The sequence below is a fragment of the Elgaria multicarinata genome, chromosome 8, assembly GCF_023053635.1.
Source record: "Elgaria multicarinata webbii isolate HBS135686 ecotype San Diego chromosome 8, rElgMul1.1.pri, whole genome shotgun sequence".
NCBI lineage: Eukaryota > Metazoa > Chordata > Lepidosauria > Squamata > Anguidae > Elgaria > Elgaria multicarinata.
Window position 1 is genome coordinate 29,719,447 of NC_086178.1, and position 25,977 is coordinate 29,745,423.

The following is a 25,977-nucleotide window of genomic DNA, read 5'->3' on the forward strand; positions in this document are numbered from 1 at the left end:
TCCACTTGGCTCTCAAGGTTGTAGAGGAATAATGGGGCATTCAGTCTTATTTTTCTTATGATGATTAAATATCAGGAGCTGCTGAGGCTAGAATAGAGTGAGTGGATCTTTGCACTGCTGCCCCACATCGTGAGCCACTGGGACTGCAGGCTGGAATGTTCCCTAGGTTGTGAATCTTCCAAGGCTCTGGAACGGCCTCAGCTAGGTCAGGCATTGGCTCCCTCTGATCTGGAAGGACAAGAAAAATGGGACTTTGTCTGGAAAACAACAGAATCTGGCATTTGACTCCTGGCTCTTTCCCAGTGGCTGTCTAAGAGGATCAATGGAGAGGCCCTCCTTCTGAGACCACCGCCATCAGAGGTGTGTTTGGCTGCTCCCAGACTGTAGAACTCCCTACCAAGGGAGGCTAGGTTTGCTCCCTCTCTGCTGTCCGTCCACCAGCAGGCAAATATCGCTTTATTCATGAAGGCCTTTGGCCTGTAAGTGGGTCTGTTGGGTTGGCTACTGCTTTTATTTTATTCTAGAATTGTTATGTTTTTATTGTATTTAAATGTAGTTTTATTGTTTTAATCCATTTTAATTGTGCCTGTAAGCCACACGGAGAGCCATTTTGGTAGGAAGACAGGGTACAATTCAAATCAATCAATCAATCAATCACTGACATGAAGTGAGCTTTCTCCTATGGGGAGCCAGGCACATTAATCTATTACACTACCGAACAAAGGATCTGACACTGGGCTGGTTCACATGATCAAAATAAACCATGGTAGAGCATGATTTCAATCATCACTGCCTGGGCGCAACTTGTGTTGTCATCCAAACCTAGGCAGCATGACCTTTTGGAGGGGGAAACAACCCATGGTCTGTTGTAGGGTTATTGGAGGATTGTTTCTCCCTCCACCAGGCCATGTCGTCCAGGTTCAGATGACATGATAAGCTGTGCTTGGATGGTGATTATGGAAATCGCGCCCCTATGGTCACATTCCTATATTGATGAACTCCTTCAGTCCAGCCCCTGCTTCACCATCTCTCCTTTCTAACAGGTGTTTGGTGTCATTACTTACAGCCTTTTGCCCACAGAAAGGTGAGCTCTGTACACAGATCAACCCACACACATCTCTGGATGAGTGTTTTTTGTCCATTATATTACATTTACTCATATCAAGCTCTTGTTTAAAATGTATCATATGGCTAAAATTGAGTCTAAAACAGGATGCATTATTTATTTTTGTTTAAAGTATGTATAAGTTGCCTTTTAGGGTAAACCCTGATTATTAGAATTATACTTCTACAGTGGTTTGTAATGGAATACATCAATATATTACAACTTGCAAGGATATTCTGGGAAAACAAATAAACACACAAGAAAGCAAACACATGCAAATTATCTGGTGAAAATTTTTTTTAGTATAGTTCTCCAATGTTACAGCTAAGATTCCATCACTCACATACATGATTTAGAATCCTTTGCTCCATCTGCAACTTAATTTTAATTTGTATAATATTTCTGTATTTGGTGAGTTCCCTTCCTATTTAAACAAGATAAGGATCCAAAATGCAGTCTCCTTTTGCTAAGAATGCATATTTATGCCAGCTGCTGCTGGAATGTACATTAATTTTGACAAGTAAGGGCTGAAAGACTAAAATTGGAGGCAATTATAAGCGTGGTCTGAATTGCCAAGTGCATAAATAGCAAAATGCAATTTCAAAATGGCATTGCCTGCCCAGGGGCACAATGTTCCCTAACCTACAATTTCCGCCATCCAAGCTTTAAAACAAGAGTTTTTTTTCACAGCACTTCTGCCTCTTGGAAAAGAGAAAGTGGCAAACATGATTTTTTATTATTGCCATTTGCCTGAAGTAAGATATTCAGAACCTTTCTACACAAAAAGGCTGAGATAAATGTCATATTCAGCAAGAAATGTACATTTAACAAGACAGCTGCTCTCAACATTTGCAGAACTTCATGTAGTAACTGACCAAAATAATAGCACATCTGAATCTGGGGCAGCAGGGATCTTTTCTAGATTGCCCCTCTAAAAAACATATCCCCACATTTCCCATATTGGGCAGAAACAACAGAGTCAGAGTCACTGCAAAGGTCATGTATACGGAGGTGAAAATATTTTAAATGGATTTTCCTACAACATATCTGATCGTGTCAGATTTTTGGCACAGGTCCAATGTCAGAACAATTCAAAAACATTCCTATGGTACTCTGTTTTTCTGCTATTCCAAGTTTCTGTTCTAAAATTGTTCCAGCAAATTTAACACTTGCACAAGAACACTGGCACATAACACCTCCAGAGGATGATGGAAGGATACGAGGACAGCAGTGGCAACAGCATCTTGCCAGTGTGTGTGTCCCTCACTTGCCCTTTGCGAACAAGAGCATGCTGTGTTGTACCAATGAAGGCCTTGTCTACCCCTTGAGGTATCTTTGGGGACTTCAGATTCCATGACCCTTCAACTCTGTAACTGACGGGGAAGGCTGACAGTTATGTTTTCTGTGATGCAGAAAATTCCCTGTGTTGGATTTGGTTCAAGTCATTTCAAATCGTGACCCACAAACAAAGACAGTCAATAGTCACAAGCTGTTGTATTCAGCTACCTTCAGTGGGCACAACTGTGTGGTGGGAGTGCTGGGCATGGATTCTGGAGACTCAAAGAATGCTTCTCTCTCTCTCTCTCGCTCTGTGTGTGTGTGTGTGTGTGTGTGTGTGTGTGTGTAGTCTAGTTCTCATTGAAGTGGTAAACTTGTACCTGGCCTGTACCATTTTTGACCTGGGGATGGAGACTCACAAGGCTGAATGGGCAGCCATATTTTTAAAAACACACCCTGACCTGATTTTCCAGACACACCAGCCCCCATGGCTTCATTTAAGGTTATTTGACAGTTGTTTAGCCCACAAACAAACCCTGCAGCCTGGATTCACACGAACCTGACAAACTATGGCAACCCATGGGCCCCATGCAAAAATGGTGCCCATAAGTGCCAGTCACAATGCAACAACTCCCATGGGTAAATTAACCCACATTGGGTTGTCATATCGTGTGAACCAGCTCCCTCCCTTCACATAGGAATAGATGTTAGAGAAAAGGTTAAGCATGGACATCTACTTTTCTGTGTAGAATTGAAGGTGGTGGTGGTGATATATAGAGGATCATTCCATATTACTCCACCTGCCATCTGAAGTTGTACAGTCAGGGCACAGTTTTACTGCATCAGTAAGAACTGGGTTTCAGTTGAATATATTTTACAGAGATGCTGTGAGGACAAAATAAATTGGAATTGTAAAGACTGTAAAATGTCTGTAGAAGTGACCAAGAACAAGACTTATAATTTGGTAAATTACCTGCCAATCCTGTTATATTAATGGTTTTTAGCCGTAAAAAAACCTCTCCTTTTAGTGCGGTCCATTGGTTGAAAAAGCTAAATATTCCTTCTTTAATACTGTTTAGTTCTCCTCTGATAAAGGGAAGAAGAACAAAGGCCTTCTTTAGGATAAACATATGGCGTTCCAATGTTTTTCTGTAAAAAAAAAAGAAGAAGAAATAATTGGTCACTGATTTTTAAAACAAAGTTAAGTAACACTTGAAACAATAAACATTTAAAATATTTAGATCTGGAAAGGCAGCTAATTCAATTCTATACCTTATTTAGTGTCAACACATATTCATTCCAGTTGGGCTCATCAGTACTTGGAATGTGTTTTAAAATTTTAAACTGAGCTTCATAAAGCAATTGCAGTTATTTTCTCCATATGGCTAGCTATCCCATCTAGTTGGCCCTCTTAGTATAGATATTTTTGAATTCAGCATGCATGATTAAAAATATAATTGGTTGGACAACATGGATGCTCTACAAAAGATTACAGCTAATATTCATATTTTAATGGTATTGCATATAATTTTCACAATCATTTAACATGCCAAACTATTTGTAAGCCTCTCTAATTTTCAGATGATTTCTAAGTCAGTCTTTCCAAAAAATAATTAATAATAGTACATATAGCCAAGCTTTGACTTATGAAATATCACTCCATGTAGTTCAAGCAAGTGAGTTCAGACGCATGAAGAAACATCAAGGCAACTCTTGTGCAAGAGCTTTCAACAAAGACTTCTCCACGCCTTGCTCCCCTTTTCAGTCCCAGCCACAAGTTGAGTCATACAATAGCAACACAACTGAAAACTACAATATGTTTTGTCTTCCAATTCTGGCCCCTGTCCTTCTCAAGTGGTCTGCTACAATGGTTCAACTTTGTTGATGCCTTTTGACTTAATCATTCTACAGCAAGGATAGGGAACCTCTGCCCCATGGGCCAGATACACCCACAAGAGGTCCCCATCTAGCTCCTGCCAATATTGCCAATAAGAAACAAACTCATTCAGACAACACGATAACCCATAATCAAAAGCTGAGTATGGGTTGAGTGTAGGTTGTCGTTGAACCCATGGATTATTATTGGAACATACGTTATCATGTTGTCTGAACCCAGCCATGCTAACAAACCAAGTTTTGTTAACCTTGAACAACCCATGAATTGAACCCATGGTTTGTTGTTGGGTTGTGAACTGTGGGTTGTTCATGGTTAAACCATGGTTTGTTAGCACGGCTGGGTTCAGACATGATAACCTACATTTCAACGACAACCCATAGATTCAACAACAACCTACACTCAACCCATACTCAACTCTTGAGTGTGGGTTATTGTGTTGTCTGAACCCAGCGACTGTTCTAAACAGTTTCATCAAGTCATATGGACACGCAACTGCTATAATTTTACCAGATATATTTAACTGTGTCTATCGCATAATTTCACTGAAAAAAGTAAAGTGATCTTACGTATTGCCTTACCGCAACAGTTGTGACTTTCTGTACAAAACTTCCCTCTCTTTCTGGAGGCATCTCAACTGTTCAGTTAGATTTTGTAATGCAGCTTGCTTATTTTCAAACTCTAGGGATAATGCTTTCATTCTGTAAGAAGTAAATAAAAGATTTATTTATTTATTTTTACATTTTTATACCGCCCAATAGCTGAAGCTCTCTGGGCGGTTCACAAAGCTCTCTGGGCGGTTCAAAGATAGTATTAGCATGTCCTAAAATAGAATAAAATGCATACCCTGGAACCAAAGTTGCCCTTCCACTAATGGAAAAAACAACTCTTCTGCTCATAAAAGGACAGTTTCTGACTTAGTGGAGCAGTGTTATACCAGAAACATGAACTGATATCTAGAGAGGTTCTTCCCTTTGTACAAGTTCTTGGGCAATCATTTGCATAAGTATGTTTGCTATATTTTCTCGGGATTCCATAATTTTAATGATTTATATTTAAATCCCTTACATTGGCATGAAGCAACTTTAACCTTTGTGAACCGGGCAGAGAGCTTTGGCTTTGGGGCGATATAGAAATGTAGTAAAAAGTTTTTTTAAAATCTGCAGCTTTTTTTTTTTAAACTATAAAGATTTTTTTAAACTATATTTGGAAATTCAAACAAAAAGATTCACAGAAACATATTCAAACTATTAAAGAGCACTTTTAGATAAAAGACAGTTTGGATAACCTTTGGTGTATTTAGACGGGTATATGGATATAAAAATTATATGTACAGTATATACCTTTGGGCAGTTTTTATTCCCAAAGTAAAAATATAGCCAGTGTATCTTTTTCTGTGGCTCATTTCCATCATTATGTTCTGCTTTCTCTCCTGTCTCTCTTCCCTTTTCTATTAAGATAAAGAAGCACATGTTCCTATAGGTTACTAATAAGGCTGTTATCCATCTAAAGAACCATAGTTGGTTAATTACCTAGATTTAAGTAATTATATTTAAATAAGTTTACATGTTATCTGAACCTCAAATGCCTTTTGGGGGGATACTGAAGGAAGTGTAAAATAACTTACAATTAAACAAAACCTACCTCTCACTGCCAGAAGGTCACTTTTGTTTCCATATCATATTATAGTAGCTCTCTAGAACCAAAATAACCTTGAAAGCTAGGAAAGTGCCCCTCGCTGCCAGATCTCACCGATAAAATATATCCTCAGCATTTAAAATTGGCCCTCTCTGAGTCAGAGTAGTACCTATTCAATAGACATCTAAAAGAATACACCTAGGGGCTGTCTAAGTGCCTGGAAAACCCCGGGGTGGTGCGTGGCAGTGCGGCACCTATGACATGACAGCTGCTGCAATTGTGCACTCTCTGCCAAAGCTGCAGAGAGAAAAAATCAGGGACTTACCCTGACTTTTTCCCCTTGGAGCAAGGCGAGGATGCTCAGGACGATATCAAGACAGACTTTCACCTCGCTCCAGAGTCACAGCAGAGGTGTGGCCAGGCAGTGACTGGTGGAAGGCAACCTGCGATTGGTCACCTTCCACCAGGAAGACGGCAGGGATGGCTCTGGGACCCGGCCACCCAGAAACCCTGTGCTCCCTTCTTGGCCTCGGGATTACCAGACGCCACCCAGGGCAGGGAAGCCATGGGGTTTCCGAGGGACACGGCGCCAACCCAGTGCCGTGAAGACACCCCCCTAGTCAAAGTACTCCTCCTTTTTTGGCTGAGGAGCGGGGTATAAGTATGATAAATAAAATAAATAAAATAAAAATAATCAGGGAGGACATCATATAGAGGAATAGAGCTACTGCCCATTCACATTGTGTTCATGGTCTGAAAATGGCAATTGTCAGTTGGGTTCTAGAAATTCGGGGAAGCATTCCACTCCATCATCCTTTTAGCAATGATTCATAGCTTTAGAGTTCTCCACTGTGGTCTTCCTGCCCAACCATTCAGCTCTATATCTTGGAGCACTACTTGCTCCGCTCACTACTGGTCTTCAGCTCATGCCAGTTCCTGACAAAGAGAAGGTCCCTTTATTTCCCAACCTTACAGCAGTCCAATAATAATGAAAAGATTTTGCTGTGCCAGCAAATAAGCGCTCAGGCTGGAACACACTATCTGCTGCGGCAGCTCAATGTCAGAAAACACTCAACAAAACATGACTTTACAACCGGTGTTAAAGGCAGATATGTCAGCAGAAGTATTTACGATCAGGATGCTGGGGTGTGTTTTTTCTTTCTTTCTTGCAGTGTCAACAGGTCTTTAACAGCTGTCCAGTCAGTCATGCAAAGACAAGCCATCCTATTTAGATCACAGATATGAAACATGCCCAGTTCATTGTGAAAGGGATACAAGTAAGAAGTGTTAGAATTGTTCTGCTGAGAGCTGAGCCAAAAAGCCTACATGCTGTTTATATGCTTTTTAAATTGGGATTCCGGTGTGTATGTATCAAGGAGGAAGTCCCATCAGATTCACTGGGCCTTTCTTTTGAAATAATCCTGTTCGTTTGCTAAGGAAGTGTAAACAAACATCCGTAAAATCGGGTGGCAAAGATCATTACTCACCTCAAATGACATGCAAATTGCATATCCCAACAGCTGCCAACAAGCTGTGTATGCAATACAGCCGGGGGGGGGGGGGGGAGAAAGTAGATCTCCAGATGTTTGGAACTTCAACTTTCAGCATTCCTAACTGGCCGTGCTGAGAGAGGCTTCTCAGAGTTGGTCCAAAATATCTAGAGTTCTACATTCTGCCTACCTCTGCTATACAGCAGACTTCCCCAACCTGATGCCCTGCAGATATGTTTGGACTGTTATTATTATTATTAGGCCATGAGATTACAATTTATTTATTTATTTATTTACAACATTTATATACCGCTCAATTATCTAACACAGATTCCAGAGCTGTGAACATAGATCTAAACAGTAAAAGAAGGAAGATTTAAAAAAGCAAATTAAAATTATTCAAGCTAAAAACAAAGGGGCCAGAAAAACAGTGGCTAGTCGGTTGGGGAAGGCTTCTCGAAATAGACATGTTTTCATGAGGCACCAGAAACAGTCTAGTGTAGGCGCCTGCCTGACCTCCAGGGGCAGGGAGTTCCACAGAGAAGGGGCCACTACACGAAAGGCTCTTCTCCTGGTGGGCTCCAATCAGGCCACAGGTCCACGTGGAACCACCAGGAGCATGCCCTTCGACGACCTCAGTGATTGGGCAGGTTGGTAAGAGGGCCGCTCTCTTAGGTATCCTGGTCCCAAGTTGTTCTGGGCTTTGTACACTAGTACCAAAACCTTAAACCTGGCCTGGTAGCCAATAGGTAGCCAGTGCAATTCTCTCAGCAAAGGAGTTGCATGCTGAAAAGAGGCAGCTCCTGACAACAGCCGAGCTGCTGCATTCTGCACTAGCTCCAGCTTCTGGAGCAGTCTTAACGGCAGCCCCACACAGAGCGCATTGCAGTAATCCAGCCTTGAGGTTACCACTAATGCCCATACCACTGTGGCCGAGCAATCTCTGTCCAGAAGAGGCCGTAACGGGCGAGCCAGCCGAAGCTGGGAAAAGGCACTCTGAGCTGCCTCAGCCACTTGAGCCTCCAGTGACAATACAGCCCAACGTGTAGGTGGTAGGGACATGACGGTACGGCAACCCTGATCTCCCCTTCACATGGAGGGAAGACTAACGCACGGTGCAATCCTATGCAGGTTTAGATAAGCATAGCACTGCCTTCTTAATAAAATAAATGCCCTCTCCCTAGTTGAGGAGAGGAAAGGCTACATTCCTAAGACTCGTACCAGATAGAAAGTTCTCCCTAGAATCTAGCATGTCTGAACAAGCCTTGGGTGAACATGACTAAGCTTGGCAGCAATGCATTTCCTCGATGTCACACATATTTCTTTATTTTCCAAGGAAGATGCTTGCATATGGAATAACCAGCTGGGACATACTCTGCCGAATCCTGTGGATAAGCCCTTAAGCATTACTAAAGGCAGAACTGGATGTCCTTCTACTTTTGACATTTGAATCAAAGGTACCTAAAGTATTCAAGAAGAAACACACGCAACTCAACTTATCTTTAGACAAGGCTGGATAAAATACAATATGGAAGAACGGGGTTAACATCATGATATACGAACTAGAATTTTTTTCTTGCCAAAAAAGTCCTCTATCAAAATCAGCAGCGAGTCGCTTTTGAAAATTGTAATACTTAAGTTAACAAAACTTGCAGCTGCACTTCTTGAACTGAGCTCATTGTTCCTTATAAAATAATTACATTCATCTGTATTTTCCTAGAACAATTAAGACTAACATTTCATACCCAGAACACAAAATTGCAGTCCGTCTCCCTTTTAAAAGAGCAACGCAAACAAGAAAACAACTTCATTGCATTTTTTTAAAAAAGCATCTTTTCTCCTGTTTCCCAGGATTGGGTGATAAATACCTCCAGGAAATGACTTGAAAGGAACAGCCGTCTCTCCCAGTTTAGATGAAACTTGCATATGACATTTCTATTCATGGGTGTGTGGTGAAGAAGTGAATGCAATCAATTATTTCTAGACCAACATTCTTGAGATTTATTGCGGTGAGCCGCCTTCCCTCCGAGAAGCAAGGACACAACTCTTTGAGCATCTCAACGAGGTGACAGAGGAGAAACAAACAAACATGTGGTTTGTTTGGCATTGGCCACGCTCATGGCTTATTTGAATGTCCAACAGACAGTGGTGTAGTGGTTAGAGTGACAGACCAGGACTGGGGAAACACACAAAACTCCAATGGTATTTGGTGGGAACAGGGCCAGTGCCAGACTATTTTGCACCCTAGGCAAGGTGAGCTACCCTGTTTCCCCGAAAATAAGACAGTGTCTTATATTAATTTTTGCTCCCAAAGATGCGCTAGGTCTTATTTTCAGGGGATGTCTTATTTTTCCATGAAGAAGAATACGGTACACATTTATTGTTGAACAAAAAAAAAGGTCTTATTTTCGGGGGGATGCCTTGTATTACAGCGAGAGGCAAAACTGGAAGTAGGTCTTATTTTCGGGGGATGTCTTACTTTCGGGGAAACAGGGTACTTGCACCCCCAAAATTGCCAACTTTGATTTTTAAGAACAGATGTTTTGTAGAAAAAATAAAAAGCACAAAATTTGGAACATAAGAAGAGCCATGCTGGATCAGACCAAGGGTCCATCTAGTCCAGCACTCTGTTCACACTCTGTTCATCAGCCAGGGATGAACAAGCAGGACATGGTGCAACAGCACCCTCTCATCCACGTTCCCCAGCAACTGGTGCACACAGGCTTACTGCCTCGAATACTGGAGATAGCACACAACCATCAGGGCTAGTAGCCATTGATAGCCTTTGCCTCCAGGAATTCATCCAACCCCCTTTTGAAGCCATGCAGATTGGTGGCCATTACTACATCTTGTGGTAGTGAGTTCCATAATTTAACTATGTGCTATGTGAAGAAGTACTTACTTTTATTTGTCCTGGATCTCCCACCAATCAGTTTCATGGGATGACCCTGGGTTCTAGTATTTTGAGAGAGGGAGAAAAATGTCTCCCTGTCCACATTCTCCATACTATGCATTATCCTGGGCACCTCTATCATGTCTCCCCTTAGCCTCCTTTTTTCCAACTAAACAATCTCAGTTGATGTAACCTTCCCTCGTAGTGGAGATGCTCCAGCCCCTTAATCATTTTACTTGCCCTTCTCTGCACTTTTGGCAGGAAAAATACCATGGGAGGGGACATTGTCTTATTCATTTATTATTTATTATTTATTTAGAATATTTATATACCGCTCTCCATTGAAAAAATTCAGAGCGGTGTATAAGGTAAAATGAAAATAAAAACAGAATGAAACAGTTAAAACAAAATTTAAAAGAAGCAATAACAGAAATCCAAGGCTGCATGTTAAAGAAGGCTTCTTGGAATAAAGATGTTTTCAGGAGGCGCCGAAAGGAGTACAAGGTTGGCGCATGCCTGACCTCCAGAGGCAGGGAGTTCCACAGGAGGGAATTCTCTATATTGTCTTAGTGGTGCCTCTCCTCAAACACCTTAGAAGGGAAAACGGGGGCTCTACATTTCCCTCCTACCCCATTCCCCTCCTTAAAAACAGAAAGGGTCATCTTTCCTATTTGAAGCATAGGCCCTACATTGAGAATTTGAGAGACCTAGTACAGAAAAAAAATTCTTTGCTTCGATGGACTTCTGAATACCCCTCTCCACCTCTGAATGGATTCTTTTAATAGTAACTATTAGTTTTGTGTGTCTATATTTTAAAATCTGTACTATCAGCATCATATAATGTCCCCTCCCCCATTCCCAGGCACAAAGCTGCGGGGAAGGAGGAAGCAAGGCCCTCTTTAAAACCCGAACAAAAAACTTTTCTTTTTATTCTTCCTTTGTAAACAAAGGCTTGGAATCTGAGAAGGTGATGGATGGATTTGAGCTGGACCCCTCTCCAGTTGGGCTGAGTGGTGGCGGCAGTAGTGGCACTGGGCTAAAGAGGAGCAGAACCCTCTGGCAGGGAGAAGAATGGCGCCCTTTTGGAACGAGCGATTTGGCTGGTATTCTTAAGAACTGCCTTGCCCGATTGGATTGACGGTCCATCTAACCTGTTTCCAACGGTGGGCAGCTAGGTTCTTTGTGGGGGGGGGCAGGAACCCGACGGCAACAGCCTTCCTCAGCGGGGGCAGGAGGCGTGGCCAGAAGAGCAGCACGCCTTGGCAGCCGGCCGGCTCCATTCGGCGACCCTTTCTCTAGGGGCGTGTCTTTTCCCTCCACGGCCCACAAGGGCTCTCTGGCTTCTGCCGCCTCTGAAAGGGGGCAGGAGCACTTACCGCTGCCTTGACTTGCTGGGATCCGAGAGCGCCTGACCTTCTGCTGCGATCCGGGAAGTGGGGGGGGGGAGCCGTGCGGAGCGCTACCTAATTAAACGGCAAATGTGTGGTGTGTGCGCCCAGCAGAGGGACACCAGCCAAGCCTCAAATCTCTCACCGGCACGGATGGGTTTGGTGTTGCTTTTACGAACACGAGCGCGGACGTGCACACACACACAGAGGGCCCCTCTGAGGTCTGCGCCCTAGGTGGTTGCCTAACTGGCCTAATGGTAGCGCCGGCCCTGGGCGGGATGAACGACGACGACTATTTGCTTGTGTAGAGACAGAGGGCCTGTTGTAGCTAAGTGGTGGGGCTGAGCACCCTCCTTTGCCTCTCCTCTCCTTCCATCGTGCACTGGTTTCAGTGTGAAATCCAGACTTGTATCAAGCTAGAGTTCCCTGTTATGCTCAAACCAGACAACTCTGGCTTAATGCCAGATAGCAAGCCAGGAGGCTGTCTTAACATCGTTTGTGCCCCGGGAAGGCTCCGAATCTGTGTTGCGTCAATTATATGATGCAGCCGCCGATTCGGAGCCATCCCAGGACACAGAGCCAAAGACCTGCAGCAGAGAAGTTGGGGATAACTCTGACTTTTCCTGGCCGAGCGAGGTCAGTGCAGCTCTTCCCCGTCTGTCCTCGCTCAGGCGCCGCACTGGAGGGCATTCCCAGGCAGAAGGCGACCTTTCATTGGTCACCAGAAGCTGCAGGAAGGGGAGGGACGGGTCCAGGGAGCCACCGGAAAGCCCGTGCTGCCTCCCTTCATGTAAATAACTTGCTGCCACCCCGCAGCAGAGTTACCACAGGGTTTGGCAGCCGAGCGGTGCCAACTCGGCGCCGTGAAGACAGCCCCCCGGAAAATAAGTCAGGATCACACTTTTGCTAACCAACTTTAAGGCAAGGTTTCTGAGTTTGAACAAAGGGGAACTCTGGCTTACTACAAGCCAGTATCTTTCTGCTGAAGCTGGCACATGACAGGAGGAGCGTTCAGACTCATGCTCGTTCAAAGCCTGAAAACGATTATTTATGAGATGCCTCCAAATCAGGCCAGAGATTAAGTAGAATATAGTGGGTAGGCAACATGGGGCCCCTGGGCACCTCCCCCTGGGTCAGCAAAGTGCCCTGCTCATAACTATGACTTATTTTTCTATTTAATTTTTTAAAAATAATAACTTGTGCCTGGGAGCACCTCCCACTTTTATTCCCCTGAATGTCTCTGGTCCCAACGTGGACTCAGAGAAATTCTTAGCAAGTAAAGAGGGCAGGCAGCTGGAAGCCAAAGATTTGCCCCCTGGTCGCCACTTCACAAAAGGAAGGGACAATTCCAATTTGTTGCTGCCTGGTTAGGATGTTGTCGGGGGTGGGGTGGGGGGAGGCTTTGGGTGTCTTTACATTAAGGGGAAATTGCGTTGCTTACCCAGGGCATTTGTGCTTCCTGCTTTTGGACGCAATTCTTATGGGCTGCATTATATGGGCCGAGAGGAGCGAATGTGTGGTTCGAACTGAACACTTTCCCTTCATTCAGTTCCATTGGGACTGCACTGTCTAGTGGTGGAAGATCCTGCTTTTTTCAAGATTTTATCACTTTAAAAGTGGTTCTTTTCATGGTGGAATTGCCAAGGAATACCACAGGAGGCATCCTAGTCATCGATGATGACATGTAAAAGACCCGCAAACTTTCATGAGTGGCCGATCGCAAGTGTGCAATAAATTGCTTGTTTAGAGACCTTAGTGATGGCAGCAGGGGAAATGGGGAAGAGGGGAGGGCTTCGGGGAACCTTGTGGAATTGGAGGAGGAAACAGGGAGTCTGGAGGGTGACCCAATATGGTGGAGGAGCAATTCATCACAACAGTTAAAGCTGCAGGTGCCCTGCCCTCTTTTAAATCTGGTCACTCTAGTATAGGTCCTGCAGCTTTAATGGTTGTGATGAAGAGGGAATTTCACCAGGTTCTCCATATATACAAATGACACCTGCTAAAATTCCTTTTCTATGCAACTGTTACAGGAGCTCTGTCCTACTTTTCAGATGGTCACCCTAATGAAAGAAGGAAAGGGAGGAAGAGGAGAAAGTCAAGAAGACGCAGCTCTTGTGGGGATAAAAGAGTGGAGCCCAGGAGGGGGGACCTGAAGTCTGCAGAGCTACCAAGATTTCCCCTGCTGCATCCCATTCCCCCCACGTGGTGCTGCCACTGAGTTACCACTGGCTGGGAGTTCCTCTGCTCCACCCACTATGAGAAATGGGCCACGACTAGATGTTGCTTCCCACCCTCTGTTCAGTGGCCCACCTTTTTCATGTTGACTCTGCCCTGCAGGTAATGGCAGGAGAAAATCATCAGAGAAGGGAGGGTTCGGGCAGCTCGCTTAGCGCCACAATCAAAGGTTTCCACCTCTGCTTTGAAAGAGTCCTTTCCTTTTCCATTTCCCACATCCTTCCAGACTGCCGACTGAAATCCTATGCACGCTTACTTGGGACCCCATCCCATTCAATGCAATAGAATTACTTCTGAATAAAGGTGCATAGGGTGAGGCTGCTAAGTAGCCGATTGAGTGCCACTTTTCTTGGTAGAAAAGTGGGGTACAAATCACTATAATTAATAAACCGTAATCAAGCTTACCTGGAACTAAATCCTACTAAAAATGGCAACATTTGCTAGCATAGTATCCAGTGACTGATGTCAACGGCCCCATTAAAGAATGTTAGAAAACTCTCGATTTCTTTAAATAAAAGAAAAGCAGGTAACTATCCATTCCCAGGGATAGTTACCTGCTTTTCTCAATTATAAATGTATTTAAATCTATGAGAATGGGAAAACCCTGGTAAAGTGCAGCAGGGGACAACCAAAATGATCAAGGGGCTGCAGCAACTCCCCTATGAAGAAAGGGGAGCCGTCCATGTCTCAGTCCATGGTTCAATGGTAGAGCACATGCTTTGCATATAGAAGGTCCCAGGTTCAATCCATAGCATCTCTAGGTAGGGCTGGAAAAAACCCTGTCTAAAACCCTGGAGAAACAGTGTGGTGTAGTGGCTAAGGTGTTGGACTAGGAGTCGGGAGATCTGGGTTCTAGTCCCCACTCGGCCATGGAAACCCACTGCGTGACTTTGGGCCAGTCACAGACTCTCAGGCCAACCCACCTCACAGGGTTGTTGTTGTGAGGATAAAATGGAGAGGAGGATTATGTACATCGCCTTGGGTTCCTTAAGAGGAAAAAAGGCAGGATATAAATGTAGTAATAATAATAATAATAATAATAATAATAATAATAATAATAATAATATGCATGTAGAAGGTCCCAGGTTTATCCATAGCATCTCTAGGTAGGGCTGGAAAAACTCCTGTCTGAAACCCTGGAGAGCTGCTGCCAGTCAGTGTCAACAACCCTGGGCTAGATGAACCCATGGCCTGACTCGGTATAAGGCAGCTTCCAATGTTCCTCTGGAAGTTTACAATGTCTGGAGCTCTTTAGCTTAGAAAAAAGGTAAGTGAGAGGGGACATGACAGAATTGTATATAAAAAAAGACATTTTTAGCCCTCTCTCATAATACTAGAAACCAAGGTCATCCCATGAAGCTGAACGGCAGGAGGTTTAGGACAGACAACAGGGAGTACTTCCTCACAAAGCACATAGTTAAACGATGGAATTTGCTACTACGAGGTGTAGTGACGGCCACTAACTTGGCTGGCTTTAAAAGAGGATTAGACAAATTCTTGGAGGAGAAGGTTATCAATAGTTACTAGTCATAATAATTATATATTACCTCTAGTTTCAGAGGTAGGTTGCCGCTGGCTGAATGTTAGAGCAGTGCGACAATGGAATCAGTTACCTAGGGAGGTTGTGGGCTCTCCCACACTAGAGGCCTTCAAGAGGCAGCTGGACAACCATCTGTCGGGGATGCTTTAGGGTGGATTCCTGCATTGAACAGGGGGTTGGACTCGATGGCCTTGTACGCCCCTTCCAACTCTGCTATTCTATGATTCTGTGATTCTATCAGGTGCTAGGGAGCACGAGCAGGAGGGCGCTATTGCACTCATGTTCTACCTCTGGGCTTCCAATAAGCATCTGGTGGTCACTGTGTGAGCAGAATGCTGGACTAGCTGGATTTTGGTTTGATCTAGCACAGCTCATCTCATGTTCTTCAGCCATGAAACAGGCTTCAGGGAAAAGTCTGGACACTGCACATTGTATCCAGAGAACCACAATGCTTTGAGGAATAAACAAGCACCGATTACGCTATAACTGAATTTGCTCAAAATGTACAACACAAGTACTTCCTTCTGACTGCATTTCCCCCCCCCCCATCAAAATTAAAACTAAAGAAAGAAAAATCTTTGTCACTTTGGTAATGTTTAGCATATGAAACTAAGCTCCATGGATAATTAACTCCGGGCACTAAGAGAAAAAACAACCACTAAGAACATGGTGATCTCTTCTGCACTTGTACATTTCACATAAACTGTGAAGTTGAACATCTTGCGATCACAGCCAGCATATGGTTATATGCTGAACACAGGAGAAATTGGCACAGAGCGAGAGCAGCACTCTGGCATCTTGACAACCTGTGCTAAAATGAAGAATGGCAGGGGGAAAAGGGACCAGTAGGCATTCTATCAGAAAAATAAGAGGTCCTTCCTCAAGACTGTGAAAACGAACACCCCCACCAAATCTTAAAAGGAGATGTGAGTAACCATCATAATTTCCCTTCCCTACACAGGCTAGTACTTGCAAACGCAAAGCAACTGAAGGCTTGTTTACTAAACTAGATGTGAAATATGACTGGGATGCTACTGCAGGAAGCCTAGGCAGGTAGGATTTCTGACTCCTCCCTGCCTTTGAACAACAGATCCTCGTGCCATATCACAAACTGCTTTTGAAACTCCAAACCGTTTCAAAAGTTGATGTCCTTCCAACATGGGGTGGAAGGCTGCTGTGAAATAAACACAAGTCCAAAGCCCCTCTGGTTGTACCGAACTAGATCTATGCATGGTAAATCAGAAGCAATGGCCATGGTGAATCTGACTTCTTCTGAAGGAAAGGTTTACACAGGCTAATGAGTGGAGAAAGGTTTGCTAATGCATCCTGCAGAAGATTAAAAAGAGATTCCAGGAAAGACGAGACTGCTGAGTCTCATCTGCCCAAGTGAACAAGAATACAATGCTTGTTTTCCCATGGCCTGCATAAGACAAGCTAGTAATTTATAAATACATAAAATTCGTTTTAGATTAAGGAACAGATGTATTTGATTGGCAAAATAACATGGTATGTGTAACATACAGAATAATATGTAGGCCCTTTCTACACCCATCCATTTTTCCAGGGATCATCCCTGGATCATCGTTGTGCATCCAAATGACACACAGGGGATCCCAGGAGCAGGGAGGGATGATCCCTCCATTTTCCTGGGATAACTGAGATGTCAGTTATCCCTAGTTTACCTGCAGTCCCGGGACGATCCTGAAGACCGGGGGTGGTGTTGGTACCCATCCCGGCTTCTTCCCTCTTCCCCGCGAGTAGCGGGGGTCATCAGAGGGAAGGAGCCAGGACAGAGGGAGTCCAAGACCATCGGGGCGGGGTGGGGAGTGGGGTCAGGCCTTCTTTTTTTTACCTTAATTTTCACTGGAGCGCAAGTGCACTCCAGCTCTTTCACTTTAAAAAAAAATGGCGGCCGTGATGGGCGCAATGCCCGTGACATCACATGACCCATGTGGGCTGAGAACGGCGATCCTGGAAGCAGGTAAATCTGGGATCACCCCCAGCCCCTCCCTCTACACCTGCAGGTGTAGAAAGGGCCTATGACACTGACAGCCATCAGAAACTGCAATTTATACTGATGTAATCTTATTCAATACAAAGCAATTTTTTCAAGAATAACCTTTTAGAGATACTAAACTTTCTTTAAAAAAACCTTCATAAAGACATATATAGACAATAAAACATACACTAGCTTGCATGGAAGAAAAAGGGAGTCGGGATGTTTAGTCAAACACTGCTCAATCAGGATTCTCATTCAATCACATAAAGACAGATTTTGGTGGCAGAAGGTGAGACATGTGTCACCCGAAACTGCCCACTCAGAATTACATATCACTCAGAATCACAAAGGCTCCAACCTCTGAAATCTTTTCTCTATTCAAGCCAGCTTGTGCTAGTTTTGCCAGTTTCTTTGCAGCTCTTGATTTTGAGTAGTGATTGTTCAAAACAAGGCACATATGCTGAACCACTGTGTTAGGTTTCTTATAGCTGCTGTTAACTTTGGATTAGCAGCAGGTTCTATCTTATCACAGCGATAACGGCTGTCAGCAAAAAGATTCCCTCCTGATGGCAGGCCACACATGAATTTGCTGACAAACATGCTGAGAGAGACCCTTGGTGGTTCATAAAAATACTTGGCTTTATTCAAAGCAACACAACGAAGAGGAAAACAATAATTAGTTCCCCATGTTTCTGGTACCTGGTGATATCCTAGTTTGGAATATACTTCAACTTTCAGATTACATATTCAAACTGTTTAAGTGAGCTTGCAGGACACAAAGACTGATAAATTGCAAATTACAAATAAGAAGCATTCCAGAGGGACAGCTGCGTTAAGTCTATTGCAGCAAAAATGACAAGCCTTTTGGCACTATAAAGACTAACAGATTTACAGTGCAATCTTATACATTTTTACTCAGAAGTAAGGTCCATTAATAAGACTAAGGGCTCATCTACACCAAGCAGGATATTCCACTATGAAAGTGGTATGAAAGCGGTATATAAAAGGCAGGAGCCACACTACTGCTTTATAGTGGTATTGAAGTGCACTGACAACTGTTGGGGCCCATGACACATACCTTATTTATTTATTTATTTATTTATTTATTTATTTAAAATATTTATATCCCGCCCTATATCACTAAGATCTCAGGGTGGCGTAACCCATATACCACTTTCATAGTGTTATATCCTGTTTGGTGTAGATGTGTCATGGGCCCCAACAGTTGTCAGTGCACTACAGTACCACTATAAAGCAGGAGTGTGGCTCCTGCATTTACATACTGCTTTCATAGTGGAATATCCTGCTTGGTGTAGATGAGCCCTTATTTCCACGTAAGTAGGTATAGGGTTGTAGTCCTAATGTAGTATCAGCTTTCATAATCTGCTAAGAGTAGTCCATGGTTTGTTGTTGGGTTAACTGCTGGGTTGTTCAGCCACTAAACAACCCAGTGCTCCGAGTTCACATGTCATGCTCATCAACCTACCAACAGGCCTCTCCCACTCATTCCCAACAGCCATGGGTTGACTAACCCATGGGCTATCATTATGTGCAAACTGGCAAAACAGCTAATAAGAAAAAAACAGGAATTGTAAGAATTATTGCGAACTCTACACAATCAGAATGAAAAGTTCACATGCTAGCATGGCCAAATTAGTTAACGTAGATGCTCTCAAACAGTGGTCTCCTGGTGATCAGCAAGACAAATTCCCCAAAGCGGCACGCGCGCACGCACACACACACTGCTCCACAGCTTCAGGTGTTAATTGCATCAAGGACCTCTGTGCCTGTCCTTTGTAAATTGCAGAAAAGGCCACAACTCAATTGTCTAGGGACACCTGGGTGCTGAACTCTGTGCATTCAAGAGAAACGATCAATAGCCCCTTGTGTATACAAAGCATTCCCTCAAATGTCCACCCGGGCCCCAATTCTATTCTTTCTAACCTCCACTCCACAACCAGAGTTTTGATGGCCTGCTATTCCTGCCTTGGTTATTATACAATGGAGTTCCTGATCTATACATTTACCTAATCCCACCCTTGTTTCATCAAATAAAGCTTTTTGCTGCTATTGTCTGGATTATGATGTCAAGAGCCACCTTACAGAGATAGAAGCAGAAGTAAGCAACAACAAGAAGAAAATCAGAAACCTGTAGCAGGAAATCTTTCAGAATGAGACCAATGGTTGGCTAGTAAGGGGATCAGAAATACTCTTTCCACTACAAATCTAGATTAGAAAGGCATTCTATGGAGTTATACATAATAATATCATCCTATGTTAGAGAGCTGTTTTAAGGATTACTAAAATAATATATGTGAACTGCTTGGAACACTCTAAAGTGCAGAATAAATTCTATAATTGCTGAGGCGGCTCACCCCTTTATATTATCTGGATTAAGTTTTGTATTCTAAAACTACCAGGACCAAACACATAACGATTAGACATTAGTGTGTGTTCAGATGTTACAATGGCTCTATGCAAACCATGGTTTAGAACTCAGAAGCCAGTGCTGGTAATATACCCTGCTTCACCTTCCCTCAACTTTCTGGTGTAAATTCCCCTTCGCTCCTCAGCTTTGACTATAGTTTGGCATTACAACTGTATGAAAGCTAACCATGGTTCCATTTATTTAGTGCAGTCAATAGACCAGAAATAAAACCAAACAAGACACAATAATCTTAAACACAAAGCAAAGTATAATGACATAGATACCATCACACAGAAAACAGCAAATGGCCTGTGGTAAACCCCCTAAAATGATCCTTCCAGTGTCAAATTGTTAATTACCTCCTTGCTGTTACTGCCAATGTACAAACCATGTTTAAGCTTAATTCTCTTCCCCCTTAACTTGGGTTTGCAATCACATTTCAAACCCTGGTTTCAAATTCTGGTTAATCTAGGATCCCCAGTTAGTGTTGACCAGAGCTGGTATCGATTGAGATCTAACAGTAAACCATGGTTAAAATCTGACAAGGGAAGGCAGATGACATCTGCATTAGAAAGGGAGGGAGAGAAAACTCTTTTCTTCGCTAATTCCTCATTTGCAAATGATGGTTTGGAAGGAACCAGATTTACACCTGCTGTCTATGCCTATGATGAGAGCAGATGCCCCCATGTCACAGTTGGAAGGATGAAGTCCTAATCTCACTGTCCTCTTCACAACAAGGCAAATATTTAGGTAGTTAGGAAAATGATGTTTCACCTCTGATGAGAGGACACTTCAAAATAACTTTCCATTTCTACCTCCTGCCCCCATTGACGTTAGTAACTGGTGCAAACACTGTCCTCTAAAGTACAGTTCAAACTATGGTTTAATTAACATGAATTCAGCTCGAAAGTATACTTGACACAAGCTGAGTCTGGCAAGCCAGCCAAAGCCTGCTTTCCCCTGAAAGACATTAATGAGTGTGTTAATTTGAGAAACAAGGATGAATAACATGTTCCAACCTTCCTGCTTTTGATTCACTAGCTGCTGTGCACTTTTCAAAATCTCGATTTAGGCGCTGCAGTTTCTCTTGAAGTGTTTTCTCCCGTTCTACGCTTCCCTCGTAAAACTTCACCTTCTCTTCCATTGCTTTCACTTTCTCTTCCAGCAGCTTGAACTCATGAAGGATCAAATAACTGACTCCACAATATTTACACACAGTCTCATCCCGGGACATCTAAAAGAAAAATGGAAGCAATATATTTAGCAAATAAAGTTAAAGAAGTGTAGTAGCTAATCACATAGGAAAATAGGAAGCTGCCTTATACCAAGTCAGATCATTGGTCTACCTAGTTCAGTATTGTCTATTCCCGAGATCTCCAACCTCTCCTGGTGCCTATAAGGCTCTGTGCGCTTCCTAATTTTTAAATTTTATTTCTTAAAATTTGCTTGAAATATGTGTGTTTTCCTGGGACATTAGCATGCTGTAAAGTGAAGCGCTGACTTCAAGCTCTATCTGTATTTGGGTTAAAAAGAGTGGTTTTGTGTTTTGGAGCTCCGACTCCACCTCTAACTTGTATTTAGTTCTTGAACAAGTTACTATTCTTTTAGTCCCACCATTTTCTTTCTGAGAAATGACTGACTTATGACCAGCCACGGCCACCACAGTAGCCATTGTATGCATGGGCAAGCACTCTCATCACAGCCATTTTGTGAGTGCATCCACGACAATCTCTCAACTTCCCAAATGCATCCACTGACTCAAAACGTTTTGGGACCCCTGGTCTACTCTGAAGGCAGCTGCTCTCCAGGGTCTCAGATAGGAGTCTTTCCCAGCTCTTCCTGGAGATGCATGCAAACCACGTACGCTACCACTGAGTTACACAGCCTTTCCACAAATGGATATATTGGCCTCAGAGGAAAGCTGCGGGGGTGGTGAGTGTGTGTGTGTGTGGGGGGGGAAACAGAAATAATATAGCTCTTCCCCCTATGTTACATAATGTTTTCTATATTAGCCAATAAAGTCACAAAAGAGAGGTTAAGGTCCGGGATAAAAGCAGCATCTTGCTACTTGCAAGTAGCAGAGCATCTGCGAATGCAAATCTGTTTAGGGATACTCTTCTGTTTTCCTTTCGTGCTAGCTATAGCAACTTGGAGCTGGGTGACAGCACTGTACAGAATGCAGTAGATCTGGAACAAGAGAAGTCATTTCTACAATGGGTACAGTGTTGTCAGTCCGGGGTTGCTGTGTTCTAGTCTTCCACTCTGCCTTCACCATCTGTTAGTTGCTACAACCAGCAGGGAGTGATGGCAGATGAGCAGAATGCAGTGGCGCTCTTGCAACTAAGGCAGGGGCAATCGTCAACCTCTGGTTTAATACCATTGAAAACCATGGGGGGCTTTCCTTTCATAGTTCACCGAACGACTTAATAAAGGAGGGAATGCTTCTCTTTTTGCTTTCAAAAGTGATTTTACTGAAGATTCTCTGTTACTGATTCCTTTGGATAACACTAATTGTTATATTTTGTAAGTCGGTGATGCTTAAAGAACACTTCAAATAAATGTATTGTTATCATCTCTCGCCTGACAAAACCACGCTTGCGGTCCACCAAAACCATGAGTAGGGTGGTGTTCAGAGAGAGGAACATGTGATGCACTGTACGTGGCACTTCTGAGTCATACAGAAATTATGAAATGTGACAGGTGTGAGATTTTTAATCATCATACACAGGATGTATTACAACACATTGTCTCATGTGTGGGTGAACTTGGGTTTCATGCAAAAAGAGGTTCAATAGCCTTCCCCCCCCCCCACCGTTTTTACAGTTCCATTTTTGGTAGTTCACTCGAACAAATCACAATTGGTTTAATTATTTCTGCTTGTGTGCATGCAGAACAACAATATATGCTAAAACAATATAACTTAAGCACACAGGGTTAGTTCAGGTACATCACGGATGGACTGTTTTGTTTTGAGGAGAAAGGGCAGGCATCACAGAGCAGCAGACAGGGTGGCTATGCAAGTTCCCACCTGTGCTCCTGGACCTCCCTTATCAGCAACAGTCCTTGATGTCCTACTCCCACCTACCCAAAAAATAGCACTCCATATGCCTCCCAGATGACAATTCAGAAAATAAAATATATGATGCAGCATAAAGAACAGTCATAAAGTGGAATACTTCCTACCCAAGCAAAAGCACTATAGGGGCACATGCACAGGATGTCAGACCAAGTTACTTTTCAGACTCCTAAGAATGTCATGTTTCCAAACCTTAGAATTGTAGAGATCATCATATCATGATCTGAAGGTAGATGTTGCCATTTTGGGTTGGCAGGCCCATTTAGAATTTTGAGTGTGGTGGGTGCTCTCGCAAAATGTCTGCCATGGGGGTGAGGGGAGTAGCTTTCCTGTTCATAAAATGGCTGCCTCGACGGGCACAGCAGGTAACAAAACACTATTTTCCAAGATGGAAAACCGGTGAAAATAAAATAAAAGTAATTTGTTCAAGTACAGGGCAGAGGTGTAGTGTAAACACTCTTTTGTGAACCGCCCAGAGAGCTTCAGCTATTGGGCAGTATAGAAATGCAATAAATAAATAAATAAATTTTGAACCCAAATAAATAAAACACTCTTTTGAACCCAAATAAAGATGGCAACGGAGGGCATCCCTTCACTTTGCAGCACGCCAGCCTCCACGTGTGTCTTTTTTTAATTTTAAAAATCTTAAGAAATGAACTAAAAACCAGAAGAGGTTCGGAGCCTGATGGATGCCAAGAGAGGTGTCTACAGGCCCTTGGTCCCCATCTGGAACCACATTGGAGACCTGCTAAAGCTGGTCAGTGCCTGGATAGAACCCTACCTGGGATTCTCATATATGGCACTTTGAGTCGCATGATGGAAGAAAGGTTGGCTAGAAGTGTCAACATAAACAAACAAACAAACACTGGCAAAGACTTTGACTTAAACTACATTTTGAAGGGAATGTAGTTTTGATTAACAAACTAGCTAAAAGTGGGCTAGATGGAACAACTATTAGGTGGATTCACAGTTGGCTACAGAATCGGACTCAAAGAGTACTTATCAATGGAACCTTCTCAAACTGGGGAGAGGCAACGAGTGGGGTGCCGCAGGGCTCAGTCCTGGGCCCAGTGCTCTTCAACATTTTTATTAATGATTTGGACGAGGAGGTGCAGGGAACGCTGATCAAATTTGCAGATGACACAAAATTGGGTGGGATAGCTAATACCCTGGAAGACAGAAACAAACTTCAAAGTGATCTTGATAGGCTGGAGTGCTGGGCTGAAAACAACAGAATGAAATTTAATAGGGATAAATGCCAAGTTCTACATTTAGGGAATAGAAACCAAATGCACAGTTATAAGATGGGGGACACGTGGCTCAGCTATACTACAAATGAGAAAGATCTTGGAATTGTTGTAGATCGCAAGCTGAATATGAGCCAACAGTGCGATATGGCTGCAAGAAAGGCAAATGCTATTTTGGGCCGCATTAATAGAAGTATAGCTTCCAAATCACGTGAGGTACTGGTTCCTCTCTATTTGGCCCTGGTTAGGCCTCATCTAGAGTATTGTGTCCAGTTCTGGGCTCCACAATTCAAGAAGGATGCAGACAAGCTGGAGCGTGTTCAGAGGAGGGCAACCAGGATGATCAGGGGTCTAGAAACAAAGTCCTATGAAGAGAGACTGAAAGAACTGGGCATGTTTAGCCTGGAGAAGAGAAGATTGAGGGGAGACATGATAGCACTCTTCAAATACTTAAAAGGTTGTCACACAGAGGAGGGCCAGGATCTCTTCTCGATCCTCCCAGAGTGCAGGACACAGAATAACGGGCTCAAGTTAAAGGAAGCCAGATTCCGGCTGGACATCAGGAAAAACTTCCTGACTGTTAGAGCAGTGCGACGGTGGAATCAGTTACCTAGGGAGGTTGTGGGCTCTCCCACACTAGAGGCCTTCAAGAGGCAGCTGGACAAGCATCTGTCAGGGATGCTTTAGGGTGGATTCCTGCATTGAGCAGGGGGTTGGACTCAATGGCCTTGTAGGCCCCTTCCAACTCTGCTATTCTATGATTCTATGATAACTGCCTTGCTGGATCAGACCAAAGGTCCATCTTGTTCAGCATTCTGTTTTCAACATAGGCAAGCAGATTCATCCAGAAGCTCAAAAGCAGGGCACGACTCAGATAATCTTCTAGCTTGCTTGCCCCCAAGTTCAACTTGAGCTATCATGAGCAATACCATACAACCATTACAACAATTGGATACAACCAGGGATTACTCTTGCATTTACCCGTCAGCTTCCAGGAATTATACTCTGCTGCACCTGCAGTCAGTGAAGTCAGATACGGGTTCTGGAGGGTAGTACACAGGATATGGAAAGGTGCAAGAAATGCCTATTTGAGACATATAGACCTGTTTTGCACATCACAAAGTCTGGGTAATTTAACCAGTGCACGCTGCTTTCACAAAACGTCCAATTGGGCCAATCAGAGTGTGTCAGCATGATGTGTGAATCTGGACCGCTGTGCTGCTTAGGGGCTAAACAATCCAGCATTTAAGTCATGGTTTGTTGTGGGGTTAACCGCTGGGTTGTTTAGTTCCCAAACAACCCATTGATCCACGTTCACATGATACGCTGGCAAGTTCATAATTTGCTGCTGAACGTTGCCGTGATGTGTGAACAGCTCCACAGGGGAGGCCAGTTATCAGATGCAAAGTAACGGCAGTGGGAATAGAAGGGTGTGTGGAAGTAAAAGGAAGGAGTGGTGTGAGCTGAGGAACAGCCCTCTACCAAACAATCCAAGTTGAATGAATATGCAATCATAAATTACTGAAGTATTCTTCTGAGGCCTTAGCTAGACCTAAGGTTTATCCCCGGATCGCCCCGGGGTCATCCCTGTTCATGTAGGCTATGAACAGAGGCCACCATGAGGGAGGAAGCAGCAGCCAGGCATCTCTCCACCGTGCCTGGGTCCAGCTCCAGCTGAGAGCCCCCTCCCTCCTGCTATCAACTGCCACTGCAGAGGCCACCATGAGGGAGGAAGCAGCAGCCAGGCACCTCTCCACCGTGCCTGG

The 25,977-nt window shown here is 43.6% G+C and overlaps 1 protein-coding gene across 1 annotated transcript in view; it reads right to left on the reverse strand.

The window, feature by feature from the left end:
* The window catches only part of LEKR1 (leucine, glutamate and lysine rich 1), an 88,577-nt gene that overhangs the window by 54,040 nt on the left and 8,560 nt on the right, over positions 1-25,977 (reverse strand). Inside the window, exons 2-4 of the mRNA XM_063131954.1 lie at positions 20,908-21,122; positions 4,859-4,978; positions 3,357-3,532 (exon numbers count right to left, since the gene is read on the reverse strand). Of these exons, the coding sequence (XP_062988024.1) occupies positions 3,357-3,532; positions 4,859-4,978; positions 20,908-21,122 (511 nt within the window). The remainder of the gene's footprint in view (positions 1-3,356; positions 3,533-4,858; positions 4,979-20,907; positions 21,123-25,977) is intronic.